Raw genomic sequence first — 22,093 nt, forward strand, 5'->3', positions numbered from 1 at the left:
CTTTCTGCCTCTTTATTGGCTATTTCCTATGCCTAGAAGTCTTTTCTTTCTCTTCTTCACCTCCTGGCTTCCTTCCAAACTCAAATCCCACCCTCTACAAGAGACCTTTCTCAGGTCTCCCCTTCCCTTGGAGAATATATTCCATTTTCACTATATCCATATCAATATATCTATTATGTACTTTTATATGCTGGATGCCTTCCCCCATTAGAATGTGAGCTTCTCGAAGTCAGGGATCATGTTTTTGCCTTTATGTTGCCAGAGCCTGGCACATAGCAAACACTTATTAAATGCTTGTTGATTGACTAACTTCACAGTGTCACTGAATCCCAGAGATTCAAGGGGGAGGAGGAAGGGAGCCTGGGAGGGGAGGAATGCAAGCAGGGCCAAGCTTGGATAAAGCAATTTAACAAGGGGAGGGAGTTTGGGTCAGGGGGACTGAGAAGTGGATGGAAGAAATAAGCAGCTCTTCAATAGCACGTCAAAGAACAGTGGATGGACTGGGCACTTTATAATGATAGGGAATGAATGTGTAGACTTAGGCTAGGACAAAGGAATCAGAGATAAAAGGAAATTCTTGGGCATTGGGGAGGGAAGAGGAGACCTAGAGGAATTGGCTTTTTTGCCTGAGGCAAGATTGCATGGTACCCTATTACAGAAAACATAGGATCAGAAGAATTATCTCTATAAAGAAGCTAATCCAACTTCCTCAATTAATCAATGAGGAAACTGAGGCCCAGGAAGGTGATATGGCTTGCCCTTAGTCACACAGACAAAAAGCATAAAGACGATTCAAACCCCATGTCCTCCAACCTAAAATTCAGTGCTCTTTCCTACTGTATCAATCTGCTTCACAATAAAGCAACTTAACTACTCTACTTCCTCTCCTTCAATCCTATTTTCTCTCTCTTCCTTTCCCCACCCCAAACTCATAGGATGAAAAATTTAGAGCTAGAAGGAAGCTTAGGAACCATGTAGGTCCAACCCACTTATTTTACAGATGGGGAAACAGATCCCAGAGGTGAAGTATCTTGCCCAAGATTACCTAGGCAGTGACAATGACTCCAGAGCCAGTATTCTTTCTATCACATTCTGCTGCTTCCCCAGGAGGGCAAGGTCCTTTCTTATTTAGATTTCAGATATCCATGAACAAAAAAAAAAAAAAAAACAGTCTGAAGACCACAGTTTAAAAAACAAGTGTTTGCTGGTTTCCAGGCTCTGTCTTCTCCCTGTTTTTCTTTGTCTTTCCTGGTATCTATTGCACATGTCCATTTTCTCTCTCTTTCTTTGGCGCTGTGTGTGTGCCCACATTTCTGTCTGCCAGTATCTGTGTGTGTGTGTGTGTGTGTGTGTGTATGCCTCTCTGTGTGGCTCTCATTCATTTCGTGCCTTTGTCTCTCCCTCTGTGTGTATTTCTTAATCATTCTCTATAGCCCCCATTCCTGGGTCTTTCCCTACTACCCCTTTTCGAAGTCTTTCTCACCTTAAGTAGGGCTGCTTAAGCTCCAGGGGCCAGATGGCAGGGGCCATTTATGCTGCAGTGGCTATGATATCGTAGCTGCTGCTTTTAGGACCTACCCAGAGATCAGCCTGCCTTCTTTTGAGTTCTAAGCTTGAGGAGTCATGCAGCTGTTCTGCCTGGCCCGCCCAAGGGACTCCTTCCCACCTCTGCCCCTGTTTTCACTTCAGCAGCCAGGTGTTGGTACAATGTCAAGGCTCCAGTGAGAGGCCTGGCACTGCAGCCTCAGGAGAAACTCCCTTGTCATTCAGGATGGAAAGGAAATCACTTAGGTCAGGCTACTGCCTCCATTACTGGTCCTTCCTTCTTTTTATTAATGAAATTGAGGGAGGGGCAGTGCTGAACCCAAATTCTATCACTCCATTCCTCAGTGGTGCAGAAGCCCTTCTGTGTATCCACTTGAAACCTCTCTTCCTCCTTGCATTTTCCCTTATTTAATGACATTCATGTTCATCTTAGTAAAGGAAAATGGTCATCACCAACAGGACTCAGTCCTAAGGACCTGACCCCCCCACACCAATTGTTCATTCATTCACTCATTCAAAAACTATTTATTTAAGTACCTATTATATCTAAACTAGCCTCTCATATCCCTGCACTGGCTTCTACATAACCCAGTAGTGCAGGGGACCAGGTCAAGAAAGTGGAAAGTCATAAGTCCTCCCTGAGGCCAGGGAGGAGAAGGTGGAGGAGGAAAAACACAAAGGAAGAAAAGAAGGGGAAGCATTTGGGAGCCCCACTGGTTCCTGCAGGAGTCTCCTGTTCTGCCCCCAAAGTCTCTCTACCTATAAGGAGGGAAACACAGGAAACACCCCCCTTTCCACCCCCGGGTAAAGTAGGAGAACCTCTTCCTGGCACTTAGGGAGTGGGTGCCCACAGGGGTGATGACAACCTGGCAGAGTTCTGGATGTGTGCATATTCACCCACACGGGCACATGCACCCAGACACAACACACCCACCGCCCGCAGCACACTCTCTCTCCCACCCGCTGGCAGAGCCACTGAGCACAAGCCTCCCTCAGGCCTTATTCCGTGTTTGCCCTTCCCCCTTCCTTCTACTTGCTGTGCCTCTGCTCAGTGACCCGCCCCCCCCCCCATTCCCGTTCCCCTCCCCGCCCCAGCTCCCTAAAGGAGGGAGGAGGCATCTAGTTCGTCTGATTCCAAGGAGACCTAAGCCTTGAGAACAGAATAGGGACAGGGGTGAGGAGGGGGGGGGGGCACGGCGTGGAGTGGGGGAGGGTTGAGGGGTTGAAGGGAAGATGGACATCAAGACAGACATTGGAGTTGGAAAGATACAGGATGGAGTGGTGTGGGAACATTAGATTTAGGGCAGAAGATCTCAACCTTTCTAGTGCCACGGACCCCTTTGGCAGTCTGATGGAGCCTTCAGACTCCCGCACAGAGGGGGATGCTTTTAAAAACATGAAATAAAATACATAGGATAACAAAGGAAACCAATTCTATTGAAATAAAGATGCAATCTCCGCCCCTCCCACCCCCCTATCCAAGTTCTCGGAACTCTTGAAATCTACCCTTAGACCCTAGATTAATAATCCCTGATTTAGGGGAAGATTACCCCAAAAATCCAGGAAGAATTTAGAAGAGGAACTGCGAACCAAGCTGGAGGGCTGCCCTAAGGGGACAGGATTTAGGGGATGCAAAAAGACAGGTTGGGGAGGCATTGAGAGGATAGGGACAAGGAGGGGAGAGCACTGAGGAGCCGACAGGCCATAGCGTGGGGTGTCAGACTTCTGTCCCCATTCATAATTGAACTGATATTCCAACAGACGCAGAGGCTTCCGTCTCTAACTAGAGCGGTGCTGATTTCGGGTCTGTGGCGCTGTCCCCTTTCCTTGCCGTGCCCAACCATGGCTTGTCTCGATGATCCCGATACTACATTCCCTTTCTCCTTCCCCTTTTTCCAATGGGGCGCCCCTCCGTTCCCCCAGTCAACCCAGACCCAGCAGCGACTGGATGGGAGCCCCAGGGTCAAGCAGAGGCTCATTCTGCTTTCCTGCCCTCCTGTCTCCTTCCTGTGCTCAAGATAGGTTCGCCAGCCCCGCCTGACCCCTCCCCCTCCCACCTTCCCTGCCGCCTGGCACCCGGGGAATGCGGGACTGCGGCTGGCTCAGGGTCTCGATTCTCCTTCCAAGTCGTCTGCGGTGTCTGCGTCACTACCAGCAAGGCGCCCGACGCCCGATACACGGCCAACCCCCTCCCCAATCTCGGCCCCATGGTCCCTTCTTCTCCACTCCCTACCCCTACTCTTACTATCTAACCTTCAATTCTTTGGACATCAAAATCATAGATGGGGACATGGACCCCAGTCAACTTTGTATTTTCTGGGTCCCCCTCCCCTACTCTACCACACCAGCCCTACAACTGCTCTGAGATATCAAAGGGGATCACGTAGCAAACCATCACTCACAACTACCGCATCTAAACCCATAAGACAGGAAGCCTCAGCCAAGAAAGGTCAAACATAGGCCAACAAGGTCAAAATTAACTTGGTCTGTTGTTGGGCATGGGCAAGGAAGGGAAGGGAACTGAGTCCAGCTGCCTTGGGGCTAGAGTCCTGATACCATGTTAAACACATTACCAGAGTGTCCTTCTCCCACCAAGGCCTCCAGGAAACCAGAGAAGGGAAACTCTTCAGCAGAAATATTTATTAAATAAGCAAGTGAGTTAACTAGAAAGACTACTCATAAAGTGAAGCACCCTTCAGCAACCCTCACTCCCTTTCCAAACAATCAGCCAAGAAAGACATTTGGGAAAGCCAATGAAAGCTTTGCTCGCGTCCAACATTCCTGATTATGGGGATCCCTGAGAGGAGAAACCATATTTTTCTCCATGCCTACTCCCCCCCAGTCCTATATTGCCCGCTCGTGCATGCATGCGTGCGTTCGAGCTCGCACTTGAGCGAACACACACACACACACACACACACACCACCCTTCTCTTCCCCTACCCCAAACAGGCTCTGAGACAGCTTTCAAAAAAAAAAAACCCTGCATAAATGAAAAGATCACTGAAGGGGAGATACATTCTGAGAAAATGGAAAATCAATAAAAATTCAGGAATGAAACACCTCCTCCCTCACAGCAGAGAAATGGGGCACAACTAGGAAGATTATTGTATACATTTTCAATTCAATCCCTTACAGCCTGTCACAGCTAGGTAGTGAAGTGGATGGAGCACTGGGTTTAGGGGTGGGGAGAATTCGAATCCAGCCTCAGACACTTAGTAGCTGTGGCAAATCATTTAACCTCTGGGCAAATCACTTAACTTGTTTGCTTCAGTTTTCTCAGCTGATAATAGTACCTACCTCACAGGGTGGTTGGGAGATGAAGCTCTTAGTACATGGCCTGGCACATAGTAGGCACTTAACAGAAACTCATTCTCTCCTCTCCCCTGGGGTACTACAACACCCTCCTAATTGGTCTTCCTGCTTCAAGTATTTCTCCTCTCCAATCCATTTTCCATAAAACTGCCAGATTTCTAAAGCAGAGGTCTGACCATGCCATTCCCGATCTAGAAACTTCACTGGCTCTAGAATAAGACATCAATATCTTTTATTTTTGTCTTTTAAAAGACTTCTACAGTCTAGTTCTAACCTAGAACCCTAAGCTAGCCCCTCACACCTCTGCACGGGTTCCTCTGTAATTCTGGAGGGTAAAGGAAAAGGTCAGAAAGAGAGATGGCCATGAGTCCTTGACCACAGCCAGAGAAGGTAAGGGAACATGGAGGAGGAGAGGAGCACAGAGGCTTATGGTACATCACTACATTTTTGTCCTCTATGGGTCAGCCAGCTGGGCCTACCTACTGTTCTCCATACACCACATTCTATCCTCCATTTCAAGGAAATTGTCCTCCATACCTGGAATTCGCTCTGACCTTCACCTTCATCTCTAACTTCCTTCATATGAAGCCTTCCTTAATCCTTCCAGCTCCTAGTATTTTCCTCCCTCATCTACCTTGTATTTCTCTGTTTTGTATGTCTTTGCATTTACTCTGCGTGTGCATATATGTATACATACATGAATAGCTTATTATCTCTTCCATTAGAATGTAAGCTTCTTGAGGACAATGACTGTTTCATGTTTGTCTTTATATAGTCATTGCCTGTGAAGGTACTTGACACATAGTGGATGGTCAATCAATGCTTGTTGATTAAAAGCCACACTCAAGGCCAACCTCCTCCAGGAAGCCTGCCCTGATTCCTTCCAAGTATACAGCCTTCCCCCTGGGAAATTGCTTTGTATATATTGTGTATATGTGATAATGGATAGAGAGTTGGTCCTAGAATCAGGAAGATCTGCTTTTAATACATACTGGCTGGGGCAGCTAAGTGACATTGTGGACAGAGTGCTAGTCCTGGAGTCAAGAACACCTGAGCTCAAATCTGGCCTCAGATACTAGCTGTGTGACCCTAGAAAAGTTACTCAACTCTGACTGCCTCCCCCTGACAAAAAAATACACACTGGCTGTGTGACTGTGAAGAGATCATGTCACTTAACCTACTAATATCCCAGGCAATTCTCAAAGATTATAAGTTGTAGAACAGGTGACAACCAGCATTGGTAATGGGATTTTTCTTCACTAGGAGTTCCCTATACCAATGAAATCACAAATCTGTTCCCCCCCCACCCCACAAAAAATCCCTTGTATTTAATTTTCTATATACTTATTGGTTCCCCCATAGGATATAATGACCTTGAGGGCAGGCACTAGGATTTTTTTTTCTTTGTATCCTCAGTACCTAACATATGGTCTGGCACACAGCAGGAACTCAATAAATGCTTATCAAATTGCACTGAATGCAAGTCTATAGCTGATGTTTTTGTTAAATTGTTTTTCTTTGTCGCAATGGAGGGTGTGGAAACAACTTTGATATAAAGACAAAAGGCATCATTATAACATGGGTTGTTTTTCAATAGCCCCATAGGACAAGATAACTCTGATTTAGAGAAGCCCACAGCAGAGGCTGTTCCACCCTACTTTAACCCCATATCGCATCCTCTAACTCAGGATGGTAGAGGATGTGCCTATGAACCTGGGAGCCAAAGCCTGGCCTGCAGCTCCTACCTCAGATTTGACAGACAACACTCTGGTTCCTCAGTTAGGTAAGGTTTTGGGGATCCTATCAACAAAATGTCTACCACCCCCTCAATTAAATTCTCTCTCTCTCTCTGTCCTTCTTACTATCTCTGTCTAACTCTTTCTCTCTGTCTTTGTCCCTCTCTCCGTCTCTCCCTCTTTCTGTCTCTCACACACACATACACATCTATCTATTTTATTCATCATTCATTCATTTATTTATTAGAAAGTATTGATTGAGTGGATACCTTGAGCGCAGTACTTGTGTTTGGTAACTCAAATAGGGCTCCCACACTTCCATAAAATGCTGTGTTCCTAACACTCCATGCCTCCAATATTAAAACAATGTTTTGTTTTTACCACAAACTTTAAAAAGCCTTTCCAAGTGACCATTCTGTCAAGTTTTATCTTGCCATTAAGTTTTCCACTTCTTCTCTATTAATCCATATTTTTCCTTTTCCTTAATTCCAATTTAGAATCCAAAGACCCAGGCTCACATCCTGGCTGTATTGTTTGCTATCTGTATGGTATAACCTTGGGCAAGTTAGCTTACTTTTCTGTATCCCAATCTGTGAAATGATGGGTTGGAAAAGATATTCAGAAATGCACCTCCCTCTCTTCCTTGGAGAGGTGGGGGATGATGGGTTCAGGACATTGCATACACAATCAGACACAATTCTTGTGCTAGTTTTGCTTAACTATTGTCTTTGTTATAAGGGAAATTTCCCTGAGAATAGAGGTTATATCTAGAAATAATGATGATATAAGAACAAAGGCATCAATAAAACTTTTTTTTTTGCTTTTTTGGAGGGTGAAGGTAGGGCAATTGAGGTTAAGTTACTTGCCAAAGGTCACGCAGCTAGTTTTTTGTGTTAAGTGTCTGAGGTCAGATTTGAACTCAGGCCCTCTTCACTCTACCACCTAACCACACCATCAATAAAACTTAAAAAAAAAAACCCAACTGTTTTAAACACAGCCTCCTCCAAGACTCTGCCCCTGATCAATCACACCCAACTCTGATCTTTATGGTGCTTTGCTTACAGGAACACAGGCACGAAGCTGCTGAGAAAGGTCTGAAATTCATATGATATTTCCACTGTACATTTTTAGTGCACAGACTTACAGCTGGGCCTTCATTGCCGCTCAGCAATCCTACTCTATTCTTATCAGCTCCCTAGTTCATTCCACACAGTGGCTATTTCAAACTTTTCCTCTCTCCTCAAGCCTCAGCTATACTCCCACCCACCACACTTACCACAGATGACTTAGCCTCCTACTTCACTGAAAAGACTGAGGTCATCCTCCAAAAGCTCCCTTGTCCCTCCTCCATCCCTCAAAACTTCTCATTACTGTTACCCACACTCTTCTCCTTCCCTATAATCACAAATGAAAAGGTAGCCCTCTTTCTCAGTTATGCTAATTCCCCTGCCCATGTCCTTGAGACCCCTCCATATCCCCTCTTCTAGGCCGTGCCCCATCAGTCATCCCCACTCTCTCCTATGTCTGCAATATCTCCTCCAATCAATTAGTTTACAAACATGTTCAGGGAGTGTTAACAATAAATCAACATTAAAATAAATAATCAAGGTTCTTCGCTGACACCAGCACAGCTCTCTCCTTCCCTTCACCACTAAACTCCATGAAAAAATTGTATATAGGCCTCTACCACCAACTCTTCTCCCACCCACGAGCTTCCCTTTACAATCTGGTTTCCTTCCTTTCACATCATTCTATTGCAACTAATTTCTCAGATACCATTACTGACTGCCTTATGGTCAATCCAATGGCTTGTCTTGAGCCTTCATTTTCCTTGACCTCTCTGAAGCATTTCTCACTATTGGACTCCTTCTTTCTCAATGTTCTCTCCTCCTTCAGCTTCTTATGATACCATGTTCTACTGGTTCTCCTCCTACATCTCTAACTACCTCTTTGATGGTTCTTTCAGTCAATTGACCAATTAAGGAGAACCTACTAAGTGCCAGGCAGGAAGGGCAATGTGGTATAGTGGATAGAGACCTGGCCTTGCCTGGTTTTCCTCCTATATCTCTAACCACGATTTTTCTGTCTTTGATGGTTCCTTCAGTCAGCTGACCAATTAAGAAGCACCTACTGAGTGCCAGCTAGGAAGGGCAGTGTGGTATAGTAGATAGGGACTTGACCTTGCAAAGAGGAAGATATGGGTTCAAGTATTTCTTCTGACACATACTAGCTGTGCAATCATTTAATCTTTCTGTGTCTTAGTTTAGAAAGTGTTGGACTTCATGGCCACTAAGGTCCCTTCTAGGAGCAGCTGGATAGAATGCCGGGCTTTGAATCTTAAAAATTATTAATCTTCCTAAGTTCAAATCCTACTTCAGGCACTTACTAGCTGTGTGACCCTGGGCAAGTCACTTAACTCTGTTTGCCTCAGTTTCTTTATCTATAAAATCAATTGGAGAAGAAAATGGCAAACCGATCCAGTATCTTTGCCAAGAAAACCCCAAATAGGGTCATGAAGAGTCAGAAACAACTGAAAAGACTCAACAATAACAACAACCACAACAGGTCCTTTCTAAGTTCATGATCCTATGAATTGCTGGCTGTGTGACCCTGGTCAAGTTACCTCACCTTTCAGTGCTCTAAGCAACTCTCTGAGCGTCTAAGTTGCAAAGAAAAGATTATCCTGCATTAGTGGAGAGAATTGACCCATCCAGGAATTTCAAATGCCAAAGAAATCATAGAATCCATCTTTATCCCTATCTCCTACATGCCAGGGATTGGACTAGCTGCTGGGAATACAAAGATGAAGGTGAAACAAGTTTCTCCTCTCAAGGAGTTTATAATCTAGCCAGAGGCAACAATGTTTTTTGTTGTTCGTTCGTTTCAGTTGTGTCTGACTTTCCATGACCCCAAATGGGGTTTTCTTGGCAAAGATCCTCGAGGGGTTTGTCGTTTCCTTCTCCAGATTATTTGACAGATGAGGAAACTGAGGCAAACAGGGTTAAGTGACTTGCCCAAGGTCACACAGCTAGTGGTTTGCCATTTCCTTCTCCAGCTTATTTGACAGATGAGAAAACTGAGGCAAATGGTAAAGTGACTTGCCCAAGGTCACACAGCTAGTGGTTTGTCATTTCCTTCTCCAGCTTATTTGACAGATGAGGAAACTGAGGCAAAGAGGGTTAAGTGACTTGCCCAGGGTCACACAGCTATGGTTTGACATTTTCTTCTCCAGCTCATTTGACAGATGAGGAAACTGAGGCAAACAAGGTTAAGTGACTTGTACAACAACAGCAAAACACATACATGGTTCCAGATGCCTTAAAGTGGGTGTCCCCTAATGTTGTGTCATTGATCTGTTTTTTTCTATACTACATACACTTTCACCCTATCCAGTATATTTACTAGCCTGGCATAGTTTCAACCACAGTACCAGGTAAATGACTCACAAATCTATATATCTAGTTTTGACCTTTCTCCCAAGCTCCAGACCCACATGTCCAACTGTGAATAGGAAGCCTCATCAGCCCTCACACTCAGCATCCTCTTTGAACAGTGAATCTCCTTGAGGGCAGGATTTTCTCACTTTTGTATTTTTATCATCAGCTCCTAGCACAGAGTAAAGTAGGTGCTCAATAAATGATTGTGGATCGGCTGCACCATGTCCAAAGGCAAACTTGTTCCCTTGCCCTGAAAACTTCCTCTTTCTGACTCTGCTGGTTCAGCCAGATTCCCATGTTATAGGCCTCGGTGGTTGTTAACAACCGTTTCTACTCTCTTACTGCTTGTATCTAATCCATTGCCACTTGCTATAGATTCTATTTCCCCAATGTTTCTCATAAACATTTCTTCTTCTCCAATTCCCCCTGCCACCACACTTGCATAATATATATATATAATATAACCATAATAAAATATAATACATAATATAATCCTCCTGACCACCCTTCCAATCAAACCATCTTCATGTCCCAACTAGTGTTCCTGTTGCCTTATATAGATCTGACCAAGCCCTTCAATGGTGCCACCCACCTTTCCATCCTTCTCTCATGTAATCTTTAGCCTTAAGCATGTTCCAGCCGAACCGGACTAGTCACTGTCCTAATTTCGTGACCCATATTTTTCCACCTCCATGCCTTTATTCATAATCTGTGGAATAGTGGATAGAGTACTGGACTTGGAATCAGGAAGACCTGAGTTCAAATCCTATTTCAGATACTTACTAGCTATAAGACCCTGAGCAGGTCACTTAATTTCATTCATCCTCAGTTTCCTCATCTGTAAAATGAGGGTACTGGACTTGACTTTTTTTTTTTTTTGCTTTTTTTAGGGGGTGAGGGCAAGGCAATCGGGATTAAGTGACTTGCCCAAGGTCACATGGCTAGTAAGTGTTAAGTGTCTGAGGCCAGATTTGAACTCAGGTCCTCCTGACTCCAGGGCCAATGCTCTATTCACTGCACCACCTAGCCACCCCTGGACTTGACTTTTAAGATCCCTTCTAGCTCTAAATCTATGAGTCTATGAACCTGAAATTCTTCTTCTTTCAACCTTTCATCCCAACCCTATTGAATTCCTATACAGTTTTTAAGCCTGACTCAAATGGTTCCTCTAGGAAGCTTTATCATGAAGAAGTCCAACCACATCATTTTACAGATGAGGGAACTAAGATACAGAAAGATTAAGTGCCTTGCACAGCCAGTATGTGTCAGAAGAAATACTTGGGCCCAGATCTTTCTCTTTGCAAGGCCAGGTCTCTATCTACTCTACCATACTGCCCTTCCTGCCTGGCATTTAGTATGTGCTTCTTAATTGGTCAGTTGACTAAAGGAACCATCAGAGCCAGAAAAGAGGTGGTTAGAGATGTAGAAGGAGAACCAGGAGAGTATGATGCCATAAGAAGCTAAGGGAGGAGAGAGCATGGAGAAAGAAGGAGTCCAATAGTGAGAAATGCTTTCCTCGGTCATAACCTTTCCCACTTTAGACTTTTCATTGCACTTTGTCTGTGTCTCTCTAATGTGCTAATCATGTATTATTTTGTATTATAGGTCTTTGTGTATATATCACACCAAGATCAAAGATCTTTAGCAGCTCTCTTTGCGTTCAGAAAAAAATCTAAACTCCTCAACCTTTTGACTCCAACCTACTTTCAAATTACCCCTCCATTTCAAATTGCACACTGCTTCCATGTACTCTGTATTTCAGTCAGTCAGTACTAATTAATTGCTCCCTGACCTCAATATTCCACTTCTAGTCTCTAGGCCTTCACAAAAGCTATTTTCCATATCTAAATATTCCATCTCTAGCTGTGTGACCCTGGGCAAGTCACTTACTTTCTATTTGCCTAACTTTCCTCATCTGTTAAATGGGGATAATAGCAGCACCAACCTCCCAGGTAGGATGTTATGAGGCTAAACCGAGATAAAATTTGCAAAGTGCTTTGCAGATTTTGAAATGCTATACAAATCATCATCATCTCCTTCATGATGCCCTTCCTGATGAACTTTTTTTTAAAACTACTTGTATGACCTTAGACAAGTCACTTCATGTTCCTAGTCCTCATTTGCTTTATCTATAAAATGAGGGGTTTGGATTAGATAACCTTTGAAGCTTCCTTTTTAGGTCTATATGATTCAATTATCTTCAAATTACCTTATACTTATTTATCTAGGTCCCACTCAGTGTAGAATGGGACTGTTTGGGGTTTTGTACCACTCACAGAATAGGTTTTTAATATTTTAAAATTAATTAATGAATTGCTATTTTAATTAATAATTTATTTTTAAAAATTGAATTGAGTTTAATTAAAACCTTGTGAGGTTCAGGGTGGTTAAAATACTTGTCTAAGGTTATTCAGCTAGTAAGTTGGGTTGTTTTGGCTTTTGGGATTTTGTTTTGTTTTGGGTCTTCTCATTTTCTTTATTTCTGGGAAAAATCAACTTCTATTGCCTATTAGTTGATCAATCAACAACCAGCTAGTAAGTCAGGGAGACAGAACCTGAATATGGGTCTTTAGACTCCCAATCTTGTGCATTCTACTACACCACATGCTACCTCTCCTCTCTGCACTCTTCACAAAACAATCATTCAGAAGCAAACAACATTCGCTTATATTTGTACAGAACTTTGTAGTTTCTAGATGCTTTTTATATATCATTTGATCCTCAATATAGCCTTCTTTGTTCTTTTTTTTTTAGAGGGGGGAAGGCAGGGCAGTTGGGGTTAAGTGACTTGTCTAAGGTCACACAGCTAGTAAATGTTAAGTGTCCTGAGGCTGGAACTGGTGTTCTATTCACTGTGCCACCTAGCAGCCCCAATGCAGCCTTCTCAGATAGGCAGATGAGATAGTGTTATCTCCACCTTACAGATAAAGAAACTTAGGCTCAGAAGTTACTTTACTTGTCCAAGATTGCATAGTTAGAAAGAGGAGAAGCTAGACCTTGACCTCAGGGCAAGCAGTGGTGCCATAATGCAGCCAGGAAGACTCATTTTCCTGAGTTCAAATCTGGCCTCAGATACTTTTTAGCTGTGTGACCCTGGGCAAGTCACTTAACCCACTTTGCCTTAGTTTCCTCATCTATAAAATGAACTGGAGAAGGAAATGGCATACCACTCCAGCATCTTTGCCAAGGAAACCCCAAATTGGGTCATGAAGAGTCAGACACAACTGAGCAATACCAACAACAGGTCTTGAACAGGGGGTCTTAACTTTTTTTGTGTCATAGACACCCTGGGTAGTCTGGTGAAACCTGTAGACCCCTTATCTGAATCATGGTTTTAAATGTATCAAATAAAACGTAAGATTACAAAAGAAACCAAGCATAGTGAAAATTAAAATGTAAGTTACCTCTCCCCCATTTTAAGTTCATTTTAAGGACCCAGACTAAGAACTTCTGGTCTAGAAGCAAGATTTGCTGAATCTCAGTTGTTTCCCCTTCCACTCTAATTGGATGGGAAGGAGGTGAGAGCAAGATAAATTGTCATTCAGATGTGGGTAGAAAAAAGTCAGTCAACCCCCAGCCTCCTCTCCATCCTTCCCCCCATCCCACCACCCCAGGGAAAGCAGGGTAGAGAGGAAAGGGGAAGGGAAAAGGAGGGGAAGAGGAAGGGACCTTCCCAACAGTACCTGTTCATGATACTCGATGCCCATGCTGAGGGTATTGATAAGGATAGCTATCATTATCCCACGGCCAAAGTATTTACTGTCCACAATCTTCCGAAAAGTTTCACAGACCAGTGTCCAGAAGGCCATCAAGGGGCTGGGCTCTTGGCCCTGGCCCTGGCTCACCCCCCAGTGGGGGTCCCGGTGATCACCATGCTGGCCATCCTGTGTGAACTCGTAGATGCCCTCACTATCTGAGTCAAGCAGCTCTGGGTCCATCAGCTCAGCTTCTCCCGCCTGTGTTGGAGTACAGTAGGGACAGTTATCTGGGCCAGAGGCCCCACTATCTGCCTTCCCATAGGGGCTGGAAATCCTGCAGGAGCCTTGACAGGAACCTAGAACACAGGAGGTCAGAAGTCAGAGAGCTGGTCCTTGGACCAGGAGCCCAGCCTTTGTAACCACAACAATAAAAAGAGAAGTAAAAGAAACCCAGTAATAGACAACTATTAAGGGGTACAGATGGTCTCAAGTCTTCAGGAATCTTTTTTTTTTGCTTTTTTTGGAGGGCAATTGGGGTTAAGTGACTTGCCCAAGGTCACACGGCTAGCTTTTTTTGTGTGTTAAGTGTCTGAGGCCAGATCCAAACCCAGGTCCTCCTGACTCCAGGGCCGGTGCTCTATTCACTGTGCCACCTAGCTGCCCAAGTCTTCAGGAATCTTAAAAGACTGGAGCTGGATGGGACACTTCAGATACTACCATTCAATTCTCCCAATTACAGAAGAGGAAACTGAGGCTGAGAGAAGGGAAGTGACTTGGCCAAGGTCACACTAATTTGTAGCATTCAGGTCTCCTGACTCCTAGGCTAATAATGTTCTTTCCAATATACGCCATGCATCAACTTCTCAACCCCTCCCATCCTCATGACTTATTAGAATGTGAAAATCAGGTGAAAAAACTATTTTGACAAAACTGGACAATAGCAAGGGCCATCTGTGGTCAGGTACACGGAATGCCGTCATAGCATTTTGTTTATGAAGAATATCTCTATCTTATTTGTTTAGTTTACAGCGAGAACGACTCTCCACTGCACCATCCTGTTTGTTTGTTTGTTTTGTTTTGTTTGTTTTTGCTGAAGCCTAGGACACTGTTAAGCTCTTCAGGAAGGAGGCTCTTGGTTCTGCCTTTGCCAGCAGATGAAAACCCTCCATTGCTGTCTCAACCCCATCCCAGCTGATGCCTAAGTATCTTTCTCTTGGACTCAAGGGTGTGGGGTTAGGAAGAGCAGCTTAGTCATTAAGGAGGAGACAAAAGGGAAGGAAGGGAGGGAGGGAGGAAGGAAGAAAGGAAAGAAGGAACGAGGGAGGGAGGGAGAGAGGGAGGAGAGAAGGAAAGAAGGGAGGGAGGGAGGAGAGAAGGAAAAAAGGGAGGGAGGAAGGGAAGAAAGAGAAAAGAAGGAAGGAGAAAAGGAAGGAGAGAAGGAGGGAGAGAGGGAGGAAAGAAGGGAGGGAGGCAGGAAACAAGCATTTATTTAACACTTACTATGTGCTAGGCACTGTGCCTAGTGCTTTACAAATATTATATCATTTGGTCCTCACAACAACCCTGGGAAATAGGTGCTATTATTATCCACATTTTACATAGTTAGGAAAACCACGGCAAATATAGAATAAATGACTTGACCAGGATCATACAGCTAGTAAAAGTATTTGAATTCAGGTCTTCCTGCCTCCAGGACCAGTGCTCTATCCACTATACCACTTAGCTTCCTGCTAAAGAGAAATAATAGACAGATCTTGTTTATAATTATATCCTCTGGATTACTCAAGTCTAAGGATGCAGCATCAAAAGCTGCTTCCTTTTAGGAGGTGAGTATTTTCAGGACCCACAGATCAGAAGTTCCTCAGCTTTGATGCCTGACAGCATTCACATATCTCATTACCAGAGTGATTAATGGAAATGGTCAGCTCTTTTTTTGCCAAATGGATGCTGAACCACTGGCCACATCACTAAGAGATAGGCAAGTAAGAAGCTGCCATCTAGCCCAAAAAACCTTCTCTAGTAAGCTTCCCTGATTCCTACTTTGTCTTCCTTTAGCATTTGTAAGATGCAGCTTTACAGCCAGTAGAGACCTTTAACAACCACCTCATCTTACAGATAAGGAAATGGAGGCTCAGAGAGGAGAGCTCACTTGCATGAGATCCCACAGGTAGGTAGTAAGCAGCAGCAATGCTGGGATTCTAACACAGGCCCTCTGATCTGAAATATATCGGTCTTTCCACTAAACCATGCCCAATTTGCATGACAGCTGTTAATTCACACTTTTTTTAGTGTGCGTCCTCTGTGTATGCTCTTCTTCCCCATCTCCCTCTCTGAGGGGGAGGAACGGTGTTTCCTCCATCATCTTGAGCAATCTCAAAGGGGAGGGACAAAGCTTCTTCCATCAGTCAGACTAGGCACCTCCCTTTCTTTGTCTCCACCATTAGAACCCAGCACCAAAGGCTATTTCAAAGACATACCCAATCCCCAGCCACCCCCACACCCAAAATGCTCACCTGTACTTTGTGTCTCCAGTAGCTTGTGCATGGAACTATAAGGTCCAGGTGGGATGTTGAGGTTAGTGAGAGTGGGGGGCCCAGAGGCTGGGGCTGCCTCCACCAGTGCCTTTTCCTTTAGCACCTTGGGTGGGGATCTGGAGTGCATGGTGGGATATACCTTTCCTCCACCCACATTTCTGCCTGGACCCTCAGGAGAGGACCTGGGAGAGGATGCTTGGCATCGCAGGGGCTCTAGGTGGCAGTCAGCATGGTAGAAGCTATGTACAGATTCAGAACCCCCAGGAGAACCCCCAGGATGGGCACTGGTGGGGGGCGCAGGCAGCATGAGCCGACGTGTCTCATTGGCATCGCCATCACCGATCTCTGGGTTGGCATGTGGAGCTCTCAGGGTCCCATTGCCCAAGTGGTAATGATGATGGTGATGGTGATGGTGGTGAACCAGATGATGGATGGATGGGCGACGGCGGTGGGAACGGGGGCAGCTTCCACTTCCAGCGGGCTGGGTCTCAGAAATTCCTCGGCCACCAGGACTGGCCAGGAGGCCAGCTCGAGCCCCTACCACCCTGGAGACCTGGGCCAGTCTCCGGGCAGCCTTCCGGAGAATGTACACCAGGTACTTGAGTAGCTCCTCATAGCAGCTGCCAGGTTCAGAGAAGCTGGCCAACGTGCTGGCATTGGACAGGAATCGAACCCGCTGCTCCTTCATTAGCTGACTCTCTCTCTGCTTGGTCTCTGAGAACTGCGTGGCAATCACCACCAGGCACAGGTTGATCATGAAGAAGGAGCCCACCTGATGGGAGGGAGGTTTCAGGGAAGAGTAGAAATCATAGTATCAGGACTTAGAGCTAAAAGGGCATGGGGAGGGAGCCATGGCATATACAGAGCTCTGTGCCAGGCACCACATTTATACAGAGCTCTGTGCCAGGCACCACACTAAGTGCTTGGTTGTTTTTAAACAAATATCATTTCATTTTATCTTCACAACAACCTTGTGAAGTAGGTGCTATTATTATCCCCCATTTTATAATTAAAACAGATATTAAGGGATTAGCCCAGGATCACAGAACTATCTGAGCCCAGATTTGAACCCAAGTTTTCCTGATTCCAGGCCCAGCTCTTCATCAACTGTGCCACCATAGGAGACCACGTAGTGCAATCCATATGAAGAAAATGAGATTAAGAAGAATTAAGTGTCTGGCTTAAGGTCACATGCATAGTAGAGCCAGGATCCAATGTACTTTTCACCATATCAAAGGTAATTAAAAGGGGGGGTGGGAAATAGAAGGGATGAGTTATGGGAAAGGGGAAAGCATGAATTCAACGACCCTCCCAGGACTAGACTGGGGAGGAGGAAATATGGTGGAGTCACATGGAATCATACAACCATAGCGCTTCCAAGTTGGGTGGCACCCTAGAGATCGGCTATGGAACAAGATACATGGCCCTCCCCTGGGTAAGGGGAGAAGCCTGAGGGAATGGACAGCAAGTGGAGATGGAGAAGGGTGGCTAAAAATGCCAGAATCCCACCTCCCTTTTCCTTCCTAACCTGGCCTGGGACTGCTCATCACAGGTCCCATGGTCCTGCTCCAAGATCTTCCATGTCTTACCTGGGCTATAACCAGTCCCACCCCACTGATACACCAGTTTTCCTATTCCATGCCCCTCCCTTCCATGCCTCAGTTTCACCAGAAATCTGGGATGGCCACAACTGGGAAAAATACTCAGAATGAAGAACATGAATATTCATAATGACAAAGCAGATTTTTCTCCCCTAGAGTCTGTCCTGATAATTATGATAATTAGCCTCATTAATGTATTTCAGGGCACAGTTTTGAGAGAGTTGTCATGGGTGGGTGTGAGAGAGCAGAAACTGGCTCCCCCACCTGTCTGCCCAACCTCCTTCACCTAGACCCTCTCCCCTTCCAATCCTCAACCTCAAACAATCACAAGATTATGGAATAGTGTGAAACATTTCTTCCCTTTCGTTGTGACCTCTCATCCCAGAATGAAGACAACAATTGAATTGGCCCCAATGGAGGGATGTCTCTGGCTAGGCTGGGCAACTCTTCTGTATACTTGACAGAGATGAGGGAAAGAGAGATTATCTTCTAGGGTTTCTCCTCCTCACTCAGGGTCTCAGTATCTATCCCTGGCTCTATTCTATCTGTCTATGTTTGTCACCCTAGAACTCTTTGTCTCAGTTTTTATTTTTATTTTTTTTCTGGGACTTGTCTGGGATGTTAAGAATGGTATCTATGTTTCTGCCTTTGTGTTTATCTGTCCTTTGTCTTTCTCTAGCAAAAGAAGTTTTGTTTTTTTTTAAAGGAGTTCTTGCCCTGGAGTTCATAGATCCTCTCCTTGACCCTGACAAGGTATTCATGGATAGATTTTAGAGAGTACCTCAACTTGGATAGGGAAAAATTACACTTTTATTTTCATTGACATCTGATTGAAATTTAACATTTCCTCCAATTATGAATGTAGACAACTATTACACTGCAAAGGGATCCATAGGCTTCATTAGACTGCCAATGGGGACTACAATCCAAAAAAATAGTTTAGAACCTCTGCCCTAGAGATTGTCCTAAGAGCTGGGGGATGGGATGATTCAGAGGGAGTGACCCTTCCTTTCTAGGAAAGACTGTCAGGTGTCCTGCCGGCCCCATCCTTTCCCGTCTCCCAACCCCAGGACCCATGCCTTCCCATCCCAACCAGAGAAGCCACTCACAATGATGAGAAGAATGAAGTAGATGAAGTTGTAGAATGAATGGGCATCCATCACAAAGTACATGATGTCTACCCAGCCCTCGAGCGTGATGACCTGGGGAAGATGAAGAAGCCTCAAGTCATATCCTGGGAGCTTGCGCTATGTGTGCAGGGGAACATGGGGAGGAAGACTCCCTGAGACGAGTGTGAACCACACAGTCTGGAGTCATCTTTGTGGGGCTCTATGCCCACAGCCTGAAGAAGAACCCTCTGAGCTGGGATCTGAGTCCTGGGCCCGAATTCAGGGGGTGTCTCAGGGCTCTGAGGCTCTGGAATGCAGGTCCCCAGTCTGCTCATCACACACACATACACACCTGGAAGATGGCGATCCAGGCATAGCCGATGTTGTCGAAGTTGATGGCTCCTTTGAAGGGGTTGTGCTCGCCAGCGGAGCAGTTGGTGTAGTATTGGTTCCAGTTGACACAGGTTGTATTAGTAGAGCTGTTGTAAGCGTCATAGTCAAGGGCACAAGGAGGACCGCCACCCCCTTCTCCTCGAAGCGTGGGGACGCTCCGGCAGGAGCGCATCCCATTCTCTCGGGGCTGGGAGCAGATGAAAGGGCTCTCGTCTTCATTCTCAGTCTGGTAGTAGCGTTCTAGGTCCACGCTCAGAGGGCTGTGGGGTGGGGAGGGAGTCAGGGATGAGGCTAGGGGAGTGGGGAAGGGTATCAGAGGCAAAACCCAAGGTGGGAGCACAAGAGAGTAAAATGTAGGGAGAGGAAGGGGACAGGAATGGAAGGGCAAATGAACAGGGGATGAGAAGGTGGAGGGCAGGGAGCAGGAAGGCAGGGAAATGGGCATGGGCTGGTCAACAGGGAGCATAGCAGCAAGGAAAGGGGATGATACCCTAGAGTTGGTGTGTGAAGGGCTATCCTAGGGAATAGGGTGAGAAATATCAAGAAAAAAAATGGGGGTCTGGAAGCTAGCAGAGACAGGGAGTGAGGATGTACAGGAAGAAAGATGACCTGGCCCCCAGTCCCCAGGAGTCTCTCCCTACCATCTCCCAGGTACCCTAACCATCCCTCTACTCACATGCTGAAATTCTCTGGAAGGAAGCATCGGTTTCGAAGGAGCCCAGCCCAGAGCTGAACCCCCACAATGCCAAAGATGAAGAAGACGAAGAAACAGAGAAGGAGGACATTGCCCAACATGGGCAAGGTGTCTAGCAGCAAAGTGACCAGGATTCGCATACCTAGAGGGTGGGCAGAGGCAGCACTGTGGGGGCAGAAAGGGGGGAGGCAGCAGGCAAGTCCCAGAATTGGTGCAGTAGGTTAAGCATCCAGAGACAGAATTTAATCAAGGACTTTTCTAGGCCAGCCAAATCCAACCCTCCATGGGCTGAGGGGAATCTAAGGGGAAAAGTGTTGGGGGCCCATTGCTTTTTCTTTTTGGGGGAAGAAGAGAACAAATACTTATTGTCTACTATGTGCCAAGCACTGTGCTAAGTGCTTTACAAATATTATCTCATCAGATCTTCACAACAACCCTGCAAAGAATGTCCTATGATAATCCGTATTTTATAGTTGAGGAAACTGAGGTAGACAGTGAGTGGTTAAGTGACTTCTCCAAGGTCACATATCTAGTTAAGTGTCTGAGGCTGGATTTGAACTTGGTCTGCTTGACTCCAGACCTAGCCTCTAACTGCTACACTACCTAACTAGAACAATATCCAAATGATTCATGATTAATTTCTACCTGGGGCTCTCTTTAGATCCTAAAATTCCTTTCCTTTCCTCTAAGTCCTCCTTACCTGCCAGGGTATAAACCCCACCCATTCCTCTTCTCCCCTTAACTGTCAGAACTGTCTGGCCATTCCAAATGTCTCTGAGTTGGATCAGTTCAGGAAACAGAGGCAGAAATCCAGGTAGGATGAAGGTTTGCTGGACCACTACTGTCTCCATGCTGCCCATAACTGTCTAAACCAAACCTGCTCCAATATCTCCTCTCCCTTTCCTTCCAGGTTTCAGCTTTCTATTCCCAGGATACACCTTTCTCCCCTTTAAAATCCACTGATTTAGAGTCCTGATCCTGTAATCAGGATGAATCAATGGAGACATAACCTGACATTCACAGAAATTGATCTCAGACTGACATTTCCTCTGCTATCCCTCCTCCTCTAAATCATTGATTTTTCATCTCTCTGACTCTCACCCACCCCATTAAAAGAAGGCTTTCCTCTCTTCCTCTTGCAAGTTAATGACTTAATCAGACTGCTTTTGTATATGGTCTGAATCTGCCCTGACCCTTCCTTAAGTGCCTTCCTTACTGCCCAGACCTCTTTTAAAAGAGTTAGGCCTGCTGTGTTTCCCTCTCCACAAACAATTAACAGAATTGGTCCATCCATGTGACTGCAACCAACCTCCCCTGCACAACGTCTTACCCGCCCCCCCCCCCCCGCCCCAGGCTTCTTCATTACCTCCCCCCTCTCCCAAATCCACCGCACAGCAGTAGAGATCAATTCTTCAGGGTTTGCATTAAGGGAATTACACTAGTGGTTAGACGGAGGCCAGTAAATCAGCCATCCGTCACTTGAGGTGGGGGTGAAAGAGGGGGATGCTATACCCCAGATGTCTGGAGCTACTGTTAACACCAACACAACAGAACACCTGGAGACATATTTAACATTTGACTCTCCCAAGGCACTTAACATTGAATCACCCAGAGAAACACTGGCACACACACATACACACAGAGTGTCACATGCAGCTGTCATCATCCAGACACACACCAGGACTCTGACACAATCATCTAGAAGCACACCAGATCATCTCTGCCCCACCTTCACCTCCTCCCCCACCCATGGGATATGGCAAGGCCCATCTACATACTGGTTCACCTATACAGGAACCCAGGACCAGGACTTGGGGGCAATGTTGGGGGATGGAGAAGCTCAAGGGGGGAGGCAGTGAGTTGAGGCTGCCAAGTTTGCTCTGGCCCCATACTCCAAAGCTTTCCCATCCCTGGTTTAATTTAGATAATGGCTCTAGTGAATGTTCCAAATTGGGTGAGGGAGGAGGAAGGAGGCCACAGGCAAAGGGGACTACAACTGGGGAGCTAAAGGAAAGTCACAGGCAAGGCGTGG

General features: G+C 45.6%; 2 protein-coding genes across 2 annotated transcripts in view; one reads left to right on the plus strand and one right to left on the minus strand.

Moving 5' to 3' along the window:
- The window catches only part of MRPL27 (mitochondrial ribosomal protein L27), a 477,291-nt gene that overhangs the window by 210,305 nt on the left and 244,893 nt on the right, over nt 1-22,093 (plus strand). The window lies entirely within an intron of this gene.
- The window catches only part of CACNA1G (calcium voltage-gated channel subunit alpha1 G), a 92,884-nt gene that overhangs the window by 59,333 nt on the left and 11,458 nt on the right, over nt 1-22,093 (minus strand). Inside the window, exons 5-9 of the mRNA XM_069067523.1 lie at nt 20,044-20,203; nt 19,327-19,627; nt 18,975-19,067; nt 16,244-17,036; nt 13,716-14,086 (exon numbers count right to left, since the gene is read on the minus strand). Coding sequence (XP_068923624.1) covers nt 13,716-14,086; nt 16,244-17,036; nt 18,975-19,067; nt 19,327-19,627; nt 20,044-20,203 — 1,718 coding nt within the window. The remainder of the gene's footprint in view (nt 1-13,715; nt 14,087-16,243; nt 17,037-18,974; nt 19,068-19,326; nt 19,628-20,043; nt 20,204-22,093) is intronic.

This window comes from Petaurus breviceps, unplaced genomic scaffold (assembly GCF_028583685.1).
Source record: "Petaurus breviceps papuanus isolate PSGF00001 unplaced genomic scaffold, PetGlider_PUasm1.0 90750, whole genome shotgun sequence".
Taxonomy (NCBI): Eukaryota; Metazoa; Chordata; class Mammalia; order Diprotodontia; family Petauridae; genus Petaurus; species Petaurus breviceps.